General features: G+C 53.0%; 1 protein-coding gene across 3 annotated transcripts; it reads right to left on the bottom strand.

Moving 5' to 3' along the window:
- Positions 1 to 2756: 2756 nt before the first annotated feature.
- LOC111855562 (pumilio RNA-binding family member 2) lies at positions 2757 to 18730 on the bottom strand. Of its 3 annotated transcripts, XM_072699394.1 has the most exons (23): positions 18623 to 18730; positions 15042 to 15423; positions 11505 to 11573; positions 11208 to 11310; positions 10695 to 10885; positions 10451 to 10617; positions 9954 to 10230; positions 9758 to 9854; positions 9572 to 9679; positions 9181 to 9323; positions 8765 to 8891; positions 8545 to 8685; positions 8084 to 8413; positions 7753 to 7989; positions 7112 to 7379; positions 6840 to 6969; positions 6565 to 6699; positions 6039 to 6176; positions 5822 to 5947; positions 5199 to 5270; positions 3828 to 3949; positions 3467 to 3659; positions 2757 to 3239 (listed from the first exon to the last, which is right to left on the bottom strand). In XM_072699394.1, exons 1-23 carry the CDS (start codon positions 18652 to 18654, stop codon positions 3108 to 3110), a joined length of 3720 nt encoding a protein of 1239 aa, XP_072555495.1. In that variant the 5' UTR covers positions 18655 to 18730; the 3' UTR covers positions 2757 to 3107. The 3 variants fall into 3 exon arrangements, with proteins under 3 accessions (XP_072555495.1, XP_072555496.1, XP_072555497.1); XM_072699395.1 differs by lacking the exon at positions 5199 to 5270 and having other exon boundaries at positions 18623 to 18729; XM_072699396.1 differs by lacking the exon at positions 5199 to 5270 and having other exon boundaries at positions 6571 to 6699; positions 18623 to 18728.
- Positions 18731 to 18732: the final 2 nt, after the last annotated feature.

Raw genomic sequence — 18732 nt, 5'->3', positions numbered from 1 at the left:
CCGGGTTCTGACTCAGCGCCGTCTCCCATGGCTCCCCCAAGAACGGCAGGCGGGTCCAGTTTACCCGGCAGACATGCACCGCCTCGCGTTTCCTTTTGAAATGCTGAATGATGACAGATAAGCAGAATTTAACACAGTGCAGCCCGGGGATGGGCGAGGGGGACGTTGCCACCCTCTCGTCACGTCAATGGGGGGGGGGGGGGGGGGGGGGGGACACCAGCACTGGTTTTAACACTATCACAGGCAACACCTCTGCAGAGGTGACACTGAGGTTAATGTCCCAGGGGTCTTAAGTCTGCAATTGCTAAGAGAAAAGAACCACACCAAGGAGATGACACTTGGGGTATGACACCAGCAGCAACCGTAGCACACAACACAGCCGAATGAAACCCGATCCAGCTTAAAGCAGACATGAGGGTGACTACTGTCACAGGTGGCAGGTCTGGGTACAGCGGCATCTGCTGGACAAACAAGGTACTGATGACACCAGTCACCATCACAGATACAGCGCAGCAAGGTGAGCCACTGTTCTTAGGGAGAACCAAGCGGGTCATTAAGGTTTTAGGCGCTTCGAAACACCTCCTCCCCTTTCAGAAATGCAAGGGCATCGAGCGGCTCTTTGTACGTACCCCCAGTCCCCTGCCACACCGATACGCCGCGTATATAAGGTGGTCTCGCAAATGAACGCGGAGCTGATTGCAGGCGAGCATAATGGGGTGCGGCCGCCTGACTCGCTTCCAACGCGGCAGGGGAACAGCAGCAGGGATGGGGCCGGAAGACGAAAGCCCAAGACGCAGCCCAAGACGCGCCAGTGTCCTGTGAGCGCTGGCACGCCTTTGAAACGCGAGCTCCTCAAAGAGTGAACGCACCCCCCAGCGGGGGCACAGACTCAAGGGCAGGGACGCGAGAGCAGGCAGGGCGGGGCGGGGCGGGGGCACTCCGGAAAGCCGTCAGCAGGCACACAAAGGGCTGGTGGAGATGCAGACAAAGGCTTCAAGAGCACAAGATAGGAGGAAGACGTCAAAATGCAGTCAGAGTCCAACGTTACAAAGGATTGTTTAATTGTACAGTCACAATTCTGCCTGGGGGAAGGGGGATGGACTGAATTTACCTCTGTAAATGTACATAAGGCAGCTGAAAATGTACATCACTTTAGATAGTGTTAGCCTCATATTTTCAGATGTATAATTGACAATATTTTACATTTTTGACTTACAAGTTACTAGGTGTCCCAAAATACAGCACTCTTCAGTACAAAAAAAGCCTGTCAAATCAGACATCGCCAAGGTACCCTGGGGGACTAATCTTTTCTATTCAGTACACAAAGTTTACTGTAAAATGCTTCCAAAATGTCAATATGAATAGAGTATCTGACAGCTGTTTAGTACAAAGACTTTCTAACAGATAAGAAAGCCATTTCAAATTGTGAAGCCATATAAAGGTTTAAAAATCACTTGTGTTCCAAAGAAATGTACAGTTTACACTATATGCAAGGGGGAGAATGAATATACACTAAAATTCAAATTTCAGGTTTTCAAAAGGGTAAAAGACAGGACATTTACAGCATTGAGGTTTACAAATGTACAACTGTACAGACAATGTAAGCTTCACTACCAAGCCAGCAAGGCTCATGAACATCGAGACAAGATTCTAATTCAAAACTGTAAACTTACAACTATGTGTTATAACTACACACTGATTACATTTTTATATAAACAAAAAAGCTATTGTATCATGCATACCATACAAAAGAGGCTATCAGGACCTACCAACTGACAGCCATTGCTCAGGATTACATTATAGTATATTATAATATCCCATTATAAATATTAATACAGCATTATAATATAATATAATGTCTCAAAGAAAGAATCCAGAGCCCCCCTGGAAAAGGTGGGGGTGGGGGGGTGCACAGCTAAATGTTGGCATGACTAAACTGGACTGACCCCCCCCCCCCCCCCCCCCAAGAAGTATGCAAAAGGGAGCACACAGCTGTTTGCAGTTACCAGCGACGAGGCCTACCCCCCCCCCCCCCCCCCACCACCACAAGCCCCCCCTAGACCTGCCCACCACCGGACCCCACAGTGAGCTATTTACTTATATACAAAGCAGCTATACAGGTGCTAAATCATTTCTGAAAACAAACGTGTATTTATATATTTATATATATATATAGAGGGCAGTGTTCATCTCAACTACGACACAAACTAGATGAAACTATGTTTAAAAAAAAGATGCAGTTTAACATATCATTTACATAATGGAAGCTTTCGTCCGGTGAGAACATGGAAACCACCAAAAGACAACTTAACCACGGTTATGTACAGACTGCCACCCACGGGGACAGGCAGCATTAAACACACAGGTGCGCCTTAGACCCCTCACAGCCCACCTCAGAGCAGTCACCAGCAAATAAGGAACTGAGGACAATGTCAGGGTCTCGAATTAAATAAAAGCTCTAAGGGCAGCCAATCGCAGCGGCGTTAAGCCCCGTCAGCTTTCGTGTGACGATGGCTATAAAACAAACCTAAAACCGGAAGTTACAACAGGTTAGCATCGCTGCCCCCTGGTGGGAGTGCACATTAATGCAAACAAAAGGCTCGACTCCCCATTAAACGAGCTGATGCCAGACCTCAGGGGGACGGAATTTCTTTTCAAAAGAAAAAAAAAAAAAAGCAAAAAACCTGAACGTGTTGTGCTGCACTATCACCATCCGCAACAAGTCACTTGCTGGTAGAAGAATGCTGAAATCCAACTTAAAAACTACCCATATTTTATACAGCAAATTTACAAGGTAAAAATTTACAAAATATGACAACCAGTTTTGATACAATTACATCATATACAAGCATTCTGTGCTTTCCCCAGCTCAGTGATGTGACGCCCCTCCAGGCCACAAAGGGGGGCGCTAGTTTGGGGGGGGGGGGGAGAGTTTAAGGAGCCTATGTTGTGGCAGGCATCACAGCATCGTCAGGTTAAGTTGATTTTTGGTAGTTCCCTTCAGGACAGTATCACAGCGGGAAACCCTCTCAGGGGGGTGGGTGACGGGGCTATAATGGAATTACACTAGTGCCCCCGTGCCAGGAAAGAGCCAGCGGGGAGGGCGCCTACATCAGCCCGTTGGTCGGGACCCCGATGGGGCCCAGGTCTGTGTTGTTCTTCATGTAGTACTTCTCCAGCTTGGCCAGGATGTGCTTCCCGTACGTGTACTTGCGCAAGGTCGCAATGTGAGGCCGGATCTGGGGAGGGAGAAATGGGGGGGGGGGGGGGGGGGACGCTGAAAATCAAGCAAGCAGCAAAATGCGACAGGACACTGCAGAGGGCTGATGAACCTCCAGAGTCAATGCCCACACAGTATCACACCTCGAGCTCATGCCCCAGCAACACCCCAGGGAATGTAGGCAGCTTCCCACAGGGAGACGGAGCAGAACCGCGTGGCTGCGCCAGGCAGCGGCCGCAAAGCTACCTTGTGCATGATTATCTTGCGCTGAGCTGGCTCGGCCATGTCAATCATCTTCTGCACCACATAGTTGGCATACTGGTCCTTCATCATGCTGTAGAGGGCGCTGTGCGGCCCGTCGTTCTGGCAGCAAACCTCGTCGATGAGCAGGGCTCGCTCCGCGCGGGATGAGTGCGTCACACACTTCTCCACCACATTGCTGAATGGAGGAGGAATAAGGGACGGATGGACGAAGATGAGGAGAGGAGCCGAGGAGGTTCAAGCCACACATTAAGTGCGTTGGGTCAGAGGTCACATGGCTGGCCAGTAGCTCCGCCCACAGCACAGCTTCCATCATTCCTGCCGTCCATCATTTTCCGCCCCTCACCTGGCAAATTTGTGCTGGCTGAGAGCCAAGACCTTCCCCCGGATCTCGGCCACGATCTTGCTCTTGTCCTCGGCTCGGCCGTGCTCCAGCACGTGCTGGATGACGTAGTTGCCGTACTGGTCCTGCGGGCCAAGGCGACAGACATGAGGGCCGGGTCGGACCTGCGCCGCCCCCGTGTGACAGACAGACACGGCTGTGGATGAACACAGATCCTGGCAGGTTCTCACTGCCCCATAAAACAAAACGCATGCAGATGGCAGATAAAGGAAAGGCGGTACTTTTCACCACAAACATTAGGATCACAAGGCAGAAGCCCTACAGAAAACATGCAAGTGCACGTCCCAGGCCTGTGGCTGAACTGGATTCAAATCCCTCCCCCCCAGCTCGCGTTGGACACATCCGTCAGCCAGCGGAGCCCTCAGGCCAAGCGGCTATAGTGAGATGTTCCACCCAGCACATCACCAAAAACCAGAGGGTCCTGGGCACAGTTCGGTCTCTCTGATCCGACCCAATAACATTCACTTCCAATCACCATCCTAAAATTACTAGACAATCCTGTGTGGAGTGTTTAATCCATCCAGAAGTATTAAGTCATTAAAAGAAAAATACTACTGAATGACTAAGGATATTTTGTGCATATGGGAATTATGCTTTTCTAAGAAGCAAGTGCTAATTAGATAAACTGCACCTCTTCATAATTGCCAGCTGAAAGAAGATTTCAGGAACATTTTCAGGAATTAACTGGGAAACAGAGGGCCAGAGCAGATCGAAGAAAGTGCACAAGCACAAGAAGCCTCTGGAGGGCGCCACCTTTCATACCCAAATGTCTGTGGTTTGAAACATAGAACAAGAATATGTCTCTGGACAAGGAAACACTGAGCTCTTGCTTTTGTGTGATCTTTCGATGCTGCCATGTAAGGCTTTTCAAGATCTCAGAGCATTTATGTTTGTCGCTACGACATGGAGTTATTCACGAGGGAAAGTACCGTTCATGATTGGTATGCGATGGATCAAGCACCAATCAGCACACAGAACCCAGAGGCGGAATACCTGCCCCATGGACACCCCCAATGGGTGAAACTCAGACACGAAAAATAAAAGCAAATAAAAAGGGACATTAGTAAGGCGGGGGTGAGGGTCCATGAGGTCTGCATTTTCAGTGGGGGGGCAGGGAGTAGGATGGGGGGGGGGGGGGGGGGAACACGCAAGCTGGGCCGAAGGAGCCAAAAGCTGCACCACCACGTTGCTGTTTCAAAGGTCACAAATGCTCTGGCCTCTGCTTCTATGCATCAAGCGTGGAGAAGAGACTGATATCAGAGGAAAGGGGAGGAAGCGGAGGCGCCCCCTGGCTCGGGGGGGGAGATAGCTGACCTTGAAGAGCGCATCGCTCGCCACCGTATAATATGTTTTGGGGGTCATCTCCAAAGATACTCCGTGATAGGTCTAGATGGAATAAGGGGGTGGGGGGTGTTTTCATGAGAATCAGCACACAGGCTTCAGACAGGCGGTGAGTATCACATCGACGGGGTGACAGCCTGTCGGACAGGCGCAGGGCGATGGTGAGCGTCAGGCACGCCAAGACACACTCAGCTCACACTGGCATATGAAACATGGCATCAACTCAAGCATGCAGGGGAAAAAAAAAAAAAAAAAAGACTCCTAAGATGATAGTGGGGGGGGGGGGGGGGGGGTTTAGGGTTCTTGGTGAGCAGATACCAGAGGAGCAGCTGGCAAACACCACAGATCCTTCGTAATCACCCCACCCCCTACATGGAGTCACTCTTAGGCTACCGTACAGAGCCAGTCAAAAGTACCGTTTACTTCTTCAAAGGGGGATTCTAAGGCAAACATTTAGATGTCCCACCCACAAGGGTAGAGGCCAAGCCACAGTCACCCTGAGACAACAGCCGGACATATTCTCATTAGAAATGCCAGCACAGGCCCAGGCACAGCTAGGCCCCACTCAGACCAGGGGCTCGACTGCCGGCCCTCACCTGTACAAGCTGCTCTGTGTGCTGGTGCAGCTCCTCCAGAATGGGCAGGGTCTGGTCCTGGGTGCAGTGCTCCAGGATGCGCTGTATCACCCGGCAGCCATACGGGTGTGTCGACAGCACGAACACCTGCGGGGAGGCCCCCACAAGTCAGTGCGGGCTCACACACAGCAAGGCTTTGGCAGGAGAAGGCGCGGGGGGGGGGGGGGGGGGGGCTGACCTGGCCCTTGAACGCGTCGATAATGAACTGCAGCGCCTGCGGCTGGACGCACTCAATGCACTTCTGCACCACGTGGTTGCCGTTCTGGTCCTTGACGCATTTCAGCACGTGCCCGTCAAGCTCACGCACCATGTCGCTCTGCATGAGGAGAGAGCGCGCGGGGGGGGGGGGGCGCACACACAGACAGGCATCAGTGCATGCGGAAGTGGGGGGTGGGGTGGTGGTTCAGTACCGGAACTGGGTTTGGATTATGCTCCATTCTAACTGGGCCTGGACCTCAGTGTCAGCAAATTCCAAAACAGAACTGATGGAGCTACAAGCAATTATAGCACTGGTTACCTGTCTAGGCATTTTCCACCATTAGGCTAGCTTAAAGTGGATCTTAAATTTGAAAAGTTAAGTCCTGACTGGTGAGGAGCACAATTTCTGGAGAGTTGGGGTGCATTAAGCATGTCAGACGATGGCGGAGAATCGGGACGCGGGCGAGTCGCCCACAGAAGACAGGAAGGAACAGGCTCCAACTTACGATTACCTGCTGGTCGGACGAGATGGACTCCAGCGCTTTCTGGATCACGCGACAGCCGTACATCTGCAGCGCCAGAGGCAGCACGTGACCACGGATGCGGGAAGCCAGCGCCAGCTTCTGGTCCATGCTGCCAAACTGAGGGGCAAGTGGAGGGACACAGACACGGTGTCAGCCGGCTCAGACGCGCGCAGGGGGAACCGCATGGGGCCAGGAGCGCAGGACGGACCGAGGCACAGGGAAAGAGGGCTGTCCGACGGCCTCAGATGCATCCTCACCTCGAAGAACTTCTGGATGACGTAGTTGCCGAAGACGTCAGTCATCAGCTGGTAGGCGGACTGCAGGATTTCTGCGAAGACCATCTGCCTCTCGGCGGGTGTGGCACGCTCCAGCTTCTGCTGGATGAATCTACGGGGGCACCAGGCCAGCACACATCAAGAACCCTGCCACATCCATCAATGCCAGCCTGTTGGGGGCACTCAAGGGCCCCTTACACAAACTACATATCCCAGCATGCCCCACTCCCTATAAAAGTCCACCCTGGTGGTACCTGGAGCCATGCTGGTCCTGGGAGAATTCCACGATGTGGCCAGCGAGGTCGCGCAGCTGCAGGTTGGGGAAGCGGTTGTTGCGGAAGTCCTCCAGCAGGCGGCTGCGGCCTGAGGGCATGACGTCGGAGCGGCCGTAGCGCAGGCGGGACGGCGGGAACAGCTGGCTGCTGGAGCCAAACAGGCTGGAAGTCCCACCTACACCACGGTACTTCGCCTCCGCCCCCGGAGCCGCCGAGATGTAGCGACCACTGCCGTTGGTCAGGCCACCTGCAGGGATCAGGGATGGGGTGGTGGGGGGGCAGACGGTTATGCCGACGGCAGTAAGAGGCTGGAGCGCATCTACTCGCAGCACGTGGGGAGAGCTGAGTGACGCTAAAGGCTAAAGACACCTCAGCTGGCAGCTAGAAAGGCAAGCCGGACTGGTATGTCAATCACATGTCAACACGCCAGCGAGGGATACGTGCACTGCAGCATTCCTGAAGGCCTCACTCTTGGCCCGAAGGGTGGGGCTACTAGTGAGTTTATGACCAACAGTCAGGGGGGTGGTGAGGTGGAGAGTCCCGAGGGCAGGTTCCAGACGGCTGCACATGAATAACGAATCATCGCCTCACACAGGCAACAGCCAAACTGAAAGACTCACCCAGGTGGAGGCTGGAGGAGGAGCCATGCGAGGACAGCGAGGGGGGAGGGGTCAGCGAGTGGCTGGGCGTCTGGCTGGGCAGGGGCATCCCGATGGGGCTCGGGGACGAGGAGAAGCCCAGGCTGTTGAAGAAGGGCTGGCCGATGGGGGTCAGACTGCTGCCGCTGCGCTTGTAGAGCTCCGAGCCGGCCGACAGGGAATCCCTGCGGGGGGCGCTGTTGCTGCCTGAACTGGCCACTGAGAGCGAAGGGAATCAGATGGTGTCAGGACAAAGGCGCAGAAAATGTCTCCTTGACAGCGGGGGCCTTGCAAGCGGGCAGACAGGACTCACCCGAAGAGCTGAAGCCCCCGAGCGCAGAGCCGATGGCTGCGCCTAGTGAGCCGGCGCCCCCAAAACCCAGGGAGGAGCTGGCGGGGGGGGCGGCTGCGGGGCCGTGTGAGAAGAGGGAGCTGCTCTGGGAGCTGGGAGCCACGGAGCCGGCGCCGTAGAAGGAGCTGGACTGCACACTGGCACTAGGGTGTGTGGGTGGCGGCTGCTGCTGCTGGGGGGGCGGGGGCTGTTGCTGCTGCTGCTGCTGGGGGGGGGCACCCATGGACCGGAAGAGGCCATTAGCTGGCCCGGTCAGTCCGCTGCCCGAGTTGGACGCCGAGGCTGCTGCGGCTGGGGGAGGGACACAGGGCGGGCGTCTCGCACGACCGTTATGCTTACACAGCGATCCTCCCAGACCCACAAACATCTGCAGCCGGAAAAAGCCGCTCGCCAACCGGAGAACGGGTCCAACTGCAGCTTACCGGCCTGGGCAGCCGCTGGGTTGATCAGCACCGGAGTTTGCACCAGCCGGACTGGGCCGCCGAGGCCCGTGCGGGCTCCTGGGCCCATCACCAGAGCCCCGGTCTGGTCGTAGTAGGCCGCCGGTGCCAGCACCTGGTAGCCTGGGACAGAGGGCGAACACGGCGGTCACCCGGAGAACCGACGCCGGCCGGTTCCGCTCACGGACGGGCGGAGGCTCACCTTGCACGCCAGTGGGAAGACCCTGGCCAAAGGCCAGCGCGGGGTTTCCTGCCGCCAGAGACTCCTGCTGGTTCTGCTGACCCTGACCCGGGGTGAGGGGGCGCTGGCTGGCACCAGTGCGCATTACCTGGGACGGGTTTACGCAGTGAGACTGGCACACCTCGGTTTGGCATTGACTGACCACAAGGGGGCAGCATACCCACAACACACAAACTGAAGACCGAAGACTGAGCTGAACAAGGCGATGCGAATGACGACAAGACTAATCAAGCCTCACGAGAAGTGAGGCCTAACAGCTGCTGTCAAGCCACCACACTGGGGGTGGGGGCTCATATCTCCTGCAAAGAATGCCCCCCCTACAGAAGGCGGGGTGAAAATTCGGCAGTGGGCCAATCAGAGGAGTCGGGAGGCGGTACCTGCTGCTGGCCCTGACCCTGGTTGGCTGCTTGCTGGTTGGTGGAGCTGTTGGCTGCGGCGGCGGCTGCCTGTTGCTGGAAGAGGTTGGCAGGATACACACCCCAAGGCACACCGTAGTACTGCGGGGGCACCACTGCTGGACCTGGGTGAGGGACATTCAAGGCCTCAGAACACGACGACTCTGGTTCAGAAAGATCCCAAGGGTTCTTTAAGGGCTAATCTTAGACTCCACAGAAGACCAGGAACTCGGTAACTGGGCCAGCAAGGTATACAGTCTAGACCAGTGTTCCCAACCCAGTCCTCGAGGGCCCCCAGTCAGTCCACATGTCATCTACGCGACAATCAAGGACACAGAGTACCTGGTACTCTGTGTTGAGTGGGTGAGGTCACCTGCGAGTGTGGCGGCGGCAGCCAATCCGGCAGCAGTGTACGGGTCAGTCCCAGGGGGGGCGGTGCTGATGATGTACGGGTTAGGCATGAACGCGGCGGGGGCCAGGCCTGTTGGAAGGAGGCGCCGTCAGGGAGATGCCACGCGGGCTGGGAAGCAGGCGGGAGGGGGGGCCGCGGGGCACTTACCGATGTGCTGCTGCTGCGCGGCGGCTAGAGCATACTGCTGCTGCTGCTGCGCAGCCGACAACTGCTGCACGGCCAGGTGGCTGGGCCTCTGGAAGAGCTGCGGCCAGAGACGGGGGTACTCAGACAGCTCCCAGGCACCGTCACCGGACGCCCCAATGCCCCATGCCCATGCCCCATGCCCACGTCCCATGCCTACCTGGTGCTGGGGGTTATAGTCGAACAGGCCCACGGGGGCTCCGGAAGAATCCATCTGCACCTGGTTCGGCGGGTAGTCGAACTGCAGAGACTCCAGGCCCACCTGCTCCATGCCGTCCATCCCGGCGGCTTCCTGGTTCTGGAATTCCTCGGCCGGAGCCTTGCCCACAGCCTGCCCGGGGTGCTGGTGCTGACCCAGCATCTCTGAGCCGGCCTGAACAGAGCTCAGCCTCTCTGCCACCTCTGTAGGGGAGGCCTGCCGGCTGCCGGGGGTGCGGCTATTGGGGGGTGGGGGGGTGGGTGGAGAGTTCAGTCACACTCAAATGCAGACAAACAAAGCAAAGCTTCACAACGTAAAACACCAATAGGCAACACCAAGGCTATGAAAGCATCAGCCTCCAGGTGGCGCTGGTGCTCCACTGGTTAAGGCGCCATAGAAAAACCTGAGACTGCAGCTCTGAGCCACAGTGCACAGCTGTTTCTGACTTCTGCACTCACTTGAAGTCCTTGCAGTCGGCCTCCATGCCGTTGGCCAGCCCGCGGCCGTTGGCCACATCCTCCCCCTCGGCCTGGCTCAGCTCTCTGCCCTTGTCCTCCTCAAAGGGGGACGGCTTGTCTTTGTTGTCTCCCTTCTCTGCCGCATCAGAGCCTGCGTCACTCGCACCCTGCAGACACGGGGAGTCAGGATGCTGCCCCCGAAACGGGGAGGGTAACCGCGAGGGGCCCGGACGTCCATTCTTACGTAAGTCCTCTTTCCGTAACGGCTGTCCGGCTTGTCCCCGGGCGAGGAGCTGAGGACGTACTCCACCATGCTCACTCCCAGGCCCCCGCTCTCCGAGCGTGGCGACAGCACCGAGTTCACCTCGCTGTTGCCGTGGAAGCTGTGCCCAGGTCGCGCCCGCTGCACCATGATGGGCTGCGACATGGAGTGGTCTGGAAAGGGTAGGGTAGGACAAGACAATATCAGACGGGCAGACGAGCACGACGCAGTCAGCTCGACGCAACGCTTCCAGCGCCAGAACAATCGTAATCGACAAGCCACGACAAGCTTTTTAAAATGACAGGGGACACGACAGCCACAGTAAACATGCACACATATTTAGCAGACACTTTTGCAAAGTGACGCAGGAGCGAGCAAAGCCTGGGGTCAGAGGAATCCAACACACATACTGGGAAGGTTCCAGCTGAGCACAAATACCGCGCAAGGTTCCTACAGGGCACAGCGGGACAGACAAAGCAGCGTCGGCAGACTTACGAGAGGCCCAGGTGTTCTCTCGCCACTCCTCGCCCAGGAAGATCCCTTTCTGACTGTCCTTGGCCGAGTCATCAGTCTCCCAGATTTTTTTCGCAGGCAGCAGCTGTAAAGGTTAAATTTGAGCAAAAGGATGAAGGATGCGTGCATAGGAACAATTTGTGTAATATTGCCTTAATTACAATTCACTGAAAGAGGGTTTGGTACTAAGGTAACGGAGGCAAACGGCCACTTTTAATCCCAGTTTTTTTTCGTTTTGTTTTGCTTCCTCCTTTGAAAGGCAGTTTGCGTGCAGCTTACCTCACCCATTCCACGCGACTCCAGTGCCAGGGCCTGGAAGTCGTGGTTCATCTCGTCTACAGAGCGCACCTGCACAGAAAACACAGCTGTGAGAGTGACCCCCACAGAACACAGAGATACTGCTCTGGTTTAGGCGGCTGCACCCAGGAAAGGAAACAAACGGCAGGGCCGTAAACAGCCACACAGACACAGGGATTCAGTAAAACAGAGACAGCCAGGCAGGGACTGGAGACACACACAGGGTCATGATTGTTTTAAGCTGCAAAGCATCCACGGTGTCACAGAGAGGGCAACGCAGAGGCAGTAGTTGTAAGTAGTTATGGTGAGCAGCTGTAGGGGGGGGGGGGGTCAGAGGTACCTGCCCATCTAATGGCCAGACATTATACTGAGGTGTACGGTATTTTAAAAACAACAGTATTCCAATATAAATTTGTCAAGATGAGGAGGAGGGTTGGGGTCCCTGCTAATTTTGTCATAAGGATTTTAAAGTACAGGGGCGTGCCTTATTACCAATATACCGCCCAAGCCTTGACTAAAGTTTACTCATATTACTGCCTGCATTTTTTGCAATACATCTGCCCCCACCTGGTCTGGTGGAATATCTCTGCTGTATGCAGCACCAAACACAACCATCCGCATCCACAGCTGAGTGTAGTATGACCACAAGCTGCTGCGCTAGACGACCGTCCCCATGTGGAAAAGTGAAGCATGAATTAGGCTTTAGCTAACAGAGAGAGCGGCGCGCAGGCCAAGCAGGAACCGCTCAGATAACACAGCCATACGCTAATCGCTGTCAGCGAACTTTGTGTGCCACTTGATACCCACCCCCACGTTTTCAGTCTGCACTTCCTGTTTATTTAGAAGGGAGGAGGAAGGCAGAAAGGTTTGGCTGTGGCAGGATTTGAAAGAAACAGGGCACGACTGCTGTGGACGCGCGCACACACACACACACACACACACTCCACCCGTAAGCACAAACTCATGGGCCCAGCAGCAGCAAGGTACTCGGGGTGACCATGGCTCTCTTTCTGCTCACAAAACCGTTTCACACAATCCACTGAACAGCCACAACCACTCCCATGACAGAGAGGGGTGCAGGGGGTTCAACAGAGATTTCACTTATGACAGAGGAGGCAGGGCAATCGACAAACACACCCATGACAGAGGAGAGTGCTGGGGGATAGATGGGGATGCAAAAAAACTAAATTAGAGCAGACCCCCCCCTCCCCACATTGCAACACCCCGCCGACTCATCTTAACTCTGACACAGCTGGCACGTGCACATTCAGTGCCCCTTCTACTCACACCTGGTGCACGGGGTGACCTTTCGTGACCTTTGCCCGTCCATTACCACACTACAGGCCGCATGCTCATCCAGCACTGAGCAGAATCCAACAGGAAACCCCCATATGTTCAACTGTGACGTTTGGACAAGCAAGACACTGGCTGGGAAGGCCGGGCCTAAATCCGGTACCAAACCAAAAGAAACTTGCTTTGGGAAAACCCTTTGGTCCAGATTATCAACCTCCTCTGCTGTAGACTAAGAGTCCAGCGAATGTGTCCGAGATGTAAAATTGTAGATTTTCGACACCTTGCCAACATCAGTTATATTACACCTGTTCCATCCTGCAGAAGTTAAACAGAAAAAGTGCAGGACACAAAGGTAACAAGCAATGCAAAAAGAGTGCAAACCTGACCAGCGTAAAAACATGCAAATCTAGCAACATTCAAATATCCCAAATGAGCGGCTGTCATGGCAGCAGAAGCCAACACCTGGAGGAATGAGCAATATCAGATGCAGAACGCCATGCATGTCGGAAGTACGGCCAATGACTGAAAACAAAAAAAAAAAATAGATATTACTTTTAAAAGTGCTGAAAACATGATACAGTAAACTTCTGTACGTGGGCCGCTACAGTAGAGAAGCCTGTCTCCCATTGCTCTTCACGCATCAATTAACCATCAGTCAGAAAGTACATCTACAGCAGCAGGCAAGGGGCTGGACACCTGGCAGGACCCACACAGCATGGCTACACGGTTCCCAGGCTCTGAGTACCACGCTAAGGTGCACGCAGCACAACTTCCAAAAGCCACCAATGCATCTCCTCACACCAACAAGAGATCAGGCGCCGGCTTCAGGGTCTCCCCTTTGCGGTGAACTGAGCCTGAGACGGGGACGCAGTGGACACCGTAACTGAAAGGGTTAAGGAGTTTCGTGTGTCGCCGTTTCCCAGGAGAAGCGCCAGGGATCGAGGACAAAGGAGAACAGCTCTCCTGAACAACCACCTATCCGGCACCTTTTCAAATCCAGAACAGGGCCAAAAACTTGCCTGGCCTGTCACGCGGCCTCGCGATCTCAAAGGTAAATCCAAGGAGGTCCACGGTAAAGGGCCACGTGAGAAGAGCAGCCCCAACTCGCAGTTAACAACATAAGGGATAAGGCAACTCGGACAAAGGCTCCTGTGTGGTTGTTCTGTCTAACTGGGAGCTTTTGGGTTACTCGCCCAGCCGGCTTCTCTGATTGCGATTCTCCACACAGCCATACTGATGCAAGTGACATTTTAAACTAAAAAGGGCCATAAATAAAAAGGTCGTACTGAACGCTTTGGCGATCTGACTTTTCGAAATAGCACTTGAGAACCTGGGCACGTGACAAGATGGCCACCTCCCAGTGATCCCATTAAAGCAGGGCAGAGGAGCAGCCCCCGAAAGTGATGCAAGGCTATGCTGTTTTTACAGCAACTTCGCCTGTACAAGCTATTTAGTCAAACAGCAGCAATAACGCCGTCCTACAGGCCCAGGCTGTACACTTTGGAAAACATCTGTTTATAGTCACCCATTTGAACAGAACTCCCCCCTTATCCCTAGTGAATGTTCAGAGCGCTGCAACTCAAAGTACCCCAAACCACACACATTTAAAAATCAGCCCAGGGTTTTACAATACATTTAATTTAATATGATAGTGCACAAGGTTGGAATAACTGAAGGAAAATTCCAGAAATGCTAGTCAGGCTTCTTCAGCAGTAAGATATCACCCCAGAGCAATCTTTCATAGCAAAACCTATCTGATTACATTAGTTTTGATCCATTCACTGTTTTCTTGGAAAGCAGGAAAAGTACGCTTGATACCCTAACTACACACAAAAGAGATGTGCCGTTGAAATATAGCATCCCATAAGAGCTTTACACATAGCCCCAGACTGTCGGCAAGTCATATAGTTGTCAGTATGTGTGTTCAGGCATGTTTTCCTGGACAGTTCAGACCCACTAATCCCAACCCAGAAGGGCTACAGTTCTCACTCTGCATGAGCAATGGCATGCGAGGTTGTTCATGAGAATTCCGAACAAAAGCGACCCTTCAAGACCAGGACTGAAGCCCCAAACCAAGCACAGAACCATAAGCCAGACACTTCAACTGAGCAACACGATGCACTTTTCTGTCACACTGTCCAAATCCTTTGAGCTCTGCTTCCTGTTCCCAGATCCCTCCATCCACCATGACTCCCCTCCCCTGGGCAGCAAAGCCACTGCCACTACCTGGTCCATGTGGATCCCGTCTCCCGTGGGCCAGCGGTGCTTGCTGGTGTAGCCAGCCAGCTGATCCCCAGGCTGCCGCTGGAAGTAGTAGCCCACGGTGGCGTCGTCCTGCGAACGCCCACTTAGAGGAGGCTGGCCCCCCGGGGCACCCACCACTGTCGCCGAAACTGCCGGGGCCAAAGTGTGAGGGTTCGAGGCCCCATCCAGGACCTGCTGTGCCTGAGCCCCGCCTCCACCCCCAGCCAAAACTGCCGAGCCCGGGACCCGGACCCCTGCGGCCTCCTGGGCGCCGTTGGCGTGCCGCATCCCTCCGCGAGTCTCCTGCCAGCCCACTTCATTCATGCCTAGGAGGACGCATGGAATGCTCATTCCACGGGAAAACCTGCAGGGAAAAAGCAAATATTACTCTGTGACATCACAAGGTCAGGCTGGGCCACCAGCTGTGCTCAACCTGGTCACACACGCTTAAGCACTTTTGCTTTTAATTCAATAACAACTCGACTTAAGATTTCTATAGGAGCTTAAGTCGTCAGATGGGCATTATATGAAAAGGCGGCTAACAGGCAAAACCAGATCTGACAGCCGAAATATAAAAAGGCAAGACAAACAGAAGCATGAGGCAAACAGCACACAGCTGAAGACAGACATAATGACAGTATTTTCTCCCATATCTCCCAAAGTGTTTGCCTTGGGCATCTTTGGGCCACAAATGAGGGATAACCACAGCATCTAAAAAGTAAGCTCTCATGGCTAGAGAGCTCATCTAGATACACAGAGTGCCTGGTTTCATACAAGCTTATTGTAGTGTCGAGAGGTATCCAGTGCTGTACATGTTTGCAGCTGAAAATGAAATCATGCTTATGTAAGCAATTTCAGCAGAAAAACATCTACTCAATGAGATCGCATAAAAAGGGAAACACACACCTAGGTAAATGACGAGCACAACGCAGGGCACTTTATATTTATAAAATACTGCAGAAAACGGTGTCAAATTACTGCACGGAAGACCAAAGACTTGTTTCAACAAGACCAGAGTTAAGAAATAAGGCTAAACTCTTAATGAAAACGTGCTTTTATTTTCCTGATTGTGATGTATATCCATCCATCCGCCACCTTGTAATACGTCCGCCTATCACGATCTGCCAGCCGCCAACAATCAGCTTAACCAAAAGACAGGAAAAAGACTAGAGATCGAGTCTAACCACATTTCTAACAGAAGAAAGCGCAGTAAAAGCTTTATTACGGAGTGGGGAATTCCCTGGGTCGTCCTTACTCGGAAAGACGTAAAATTACCACCTATTTACGGGGAAAATATAGGTATAAAAAAAACCGCATGCAATGTGGACGGGACTTTAGGCGTCAGCTAAGCAGCTGGTTAGAGCAGTCGCAGCTCTACCCTAACCAGCAGGTTAATACCATCCAGCGTGCAGAGAGAAAGCGAAACCTCGGACGGTCACCCAGCTCAAGGGCCTCGGTGTGCGGAAGAAGCGAAGCCAGTTGGCCCGTTACCGAAAGGAGGCGGGCATGCGACTACAACAAACAATATAGTCGGTATTAGAGAATAAGCTGAAGTAAGATGCTGCATGCACGAAGCGCGGCCAGCTACAGCTAATCCGACAAGAAAGCAAAACAAAAGACGAGTTGCCCGCACCGTGTTTACGATGCGCCGCGACGTGAGGTTCCGGAAACCCCATGACCAACAGCTCCCCTGCTGCTAAACAAACAATTAATATCAATTAAGCACCCGAACCAGCGCTACGGCGAACTGTGAGCATCTCATTCAGCGTCTTCAAAACAACAACAAGTCAGACATCATATGTGTGAAAGCGACGGCCGGCTGCGGGGAGACAGGCCTCCCACCCGAGTCAAAACAATAAAAGGGTCTGAAAACGCGTCGAGCTCCGAGCGCTTCGTGTCGGTGAGAGCGGCCTCCGTTCCGCTCCTTTGTCCGAAACGTGGAAGGCCGGTCGGCCGCTAGAAGTAGAGCCGTCCGCGGAGCGCCAGTGGCTAGCCGGCTAACAAGCTAACAAAACACAGGCACGAGAACGTGCCCCCCCCCGCAACGCGGCCAGCACGACGGGCCTCGGCTGCCCCAAAAACAACAGATAATCCAGCGGCGACAAAGAGGAAAACGCACAGAGTGTCTTGTTTTTGCGCCCCGCGTCCGTGACAATAACCCCGGATCTGAACCCGTCACGGCGCGCATGTCGTCGGGTTTGGGGGATGGACGGGATACTCACGGGCAGCGCCGACGGATGGCGATGGCTCTTTATATTATACAGCCGTGGTGCTTTTTTTCAGCTATGTGGACGCTCTGTGGTTTTTTTTTTTTTGGTAATTTTAATGGGTTTTTAATTTATATGTCGAGCGGGACCGTCGCCCTGCGCCCCCCTCCCCTCATGAACTACACCAGCGACTGTGGAGTTTCCAGCAATATGGCGCCGGCAGCAGGAGGAGGAGCGTTTCCTCAGCGGCGAAGCCGTAGCTGCCAGAGCGACCTGGTTAGGACGCATGCGTGAACAGCTGTCCGCGCTCGACCTGTCACTGCGCATGCGTAAACAGCTGGCTGTACACATGCGCGGCCAACTGTACACTCGGCTTTCATACTTCGCATGCGTGGAAGGAAATGTGGTTGGAAAACTTTAGATAAATTACTTGTCAGCATAATACCAGTTTTATTTATTAAGTTAGTGTCTACATGAACAAACGGAATGAAGTTGAGGTGTTTTTGGGGAAAAAAATTGCAGATCTTGCGTGTATATTGGTTTTTCTTTGGTCTCAGTGGCACAAACTATCATCGTGTGTTTACAGTTTTAAAGTATATCGTGTACCGTATACCCTTTTTCAGGTAGAAAATGTATTTTCTCTTTCATCAAAGTATTCTTTCCACCAACGTAATATTACGCACTCTCATAGTATTTTTCATATCTCTGATGTCAGTGGCTGATGTCATTCTCTCCCGTAGAACGTTGTTCGAATCAACGGTATTCAAATTGTACTGATTAAATTAGACTAGTGTTATTAATCCCCAAAGGGAAATTTGGTTTGCAGGCAACAGTCAACAGAACCAGCACACATATAAAAAATATATGAAGCTGTTTAAAAACCATAAATACATGGCATCATATGAAAATTACAATTAAGTATGAATAGACCCTGCCCAAAACCTACAGCTTAGTTAAAAAAAACCCAACAGCTGATAGAACAAATAATCTCAGGTACCCATGTGATTTGGCCCTCCCAGAGGGAGTGTACCCACCCGATGGCAGTAGGCAAAATACTGCATGAAGATGCTGTTGGGTATCCACCTTAATGACCTTTACCCCCTGGATGAGCTTCATAAATATGGCCAAGATTATTCAAGTCAGTGCCAATAGTCTGGCAGTTCAATAATCTTCCCTTAGCCTATTTCTCTTAACCATGCTGAGGTTCCCAAACCAAAAAGTTAAAGCTGATACAATAAAACATGAATAAAAGAGCGATCTATCAACATTAACACTGGAAACAATCAAAGACTGTAATAACGTGAAAATGTTTTCTTAATTTAGTTACTCCTATTGAAACGCAAACAATTTACTTACCCACCAAAGTAGAAAAGTGAGAAATGGTACATTAACCAGCATTTTTACTTCATTCACTGGTGGTTCACGAGCTGAGAGATGAGCCAGTGTATGAGAAGTATAGCTCTCTC

The sequence above is a fragment of the Paramormyrops kingsleyae genome, chromosome 14, assembly GCF_048594095.1.
Source record: "Paramormyrops kingsleyae isolate MSU_618 chromosome 14, PKINGS_0.4, whole genome shotgun sequence".
NCBI lineage: Eukaryota > Metazoa > Chordata > Actinopteri > Osteoglossiformes > Mormyridae > Paramormyrops > Paramormyrops kingsleyae.
Note: the sequence above shows the minus strand (reverse complement) of the source record. Positions and strands in the feature narration are given on the sequence as shown.

Coding starts and splice junctions, on each gene's coding strand:
- LOC111855562 (XM_072699394.1), bottom strand. CDS start 18,654: ATGTACCATTTCTCACTTTTCTACTTTGGTGG. Junction 9,324..9,571: donor TGCCGCCGCCACACTCGCAG/GTGACCTCACCC, acceptor TCCCTCACCCAG/GTCCAGCAGTGGTGCCCCCG. Junction 6,700..6,839: donor TCATCCAGAAGTTCTTCGAG/GTGAGGATGCAT, acceptor CTTGCCCCTCAG/TTTGGCAGCATGGACCAGAA.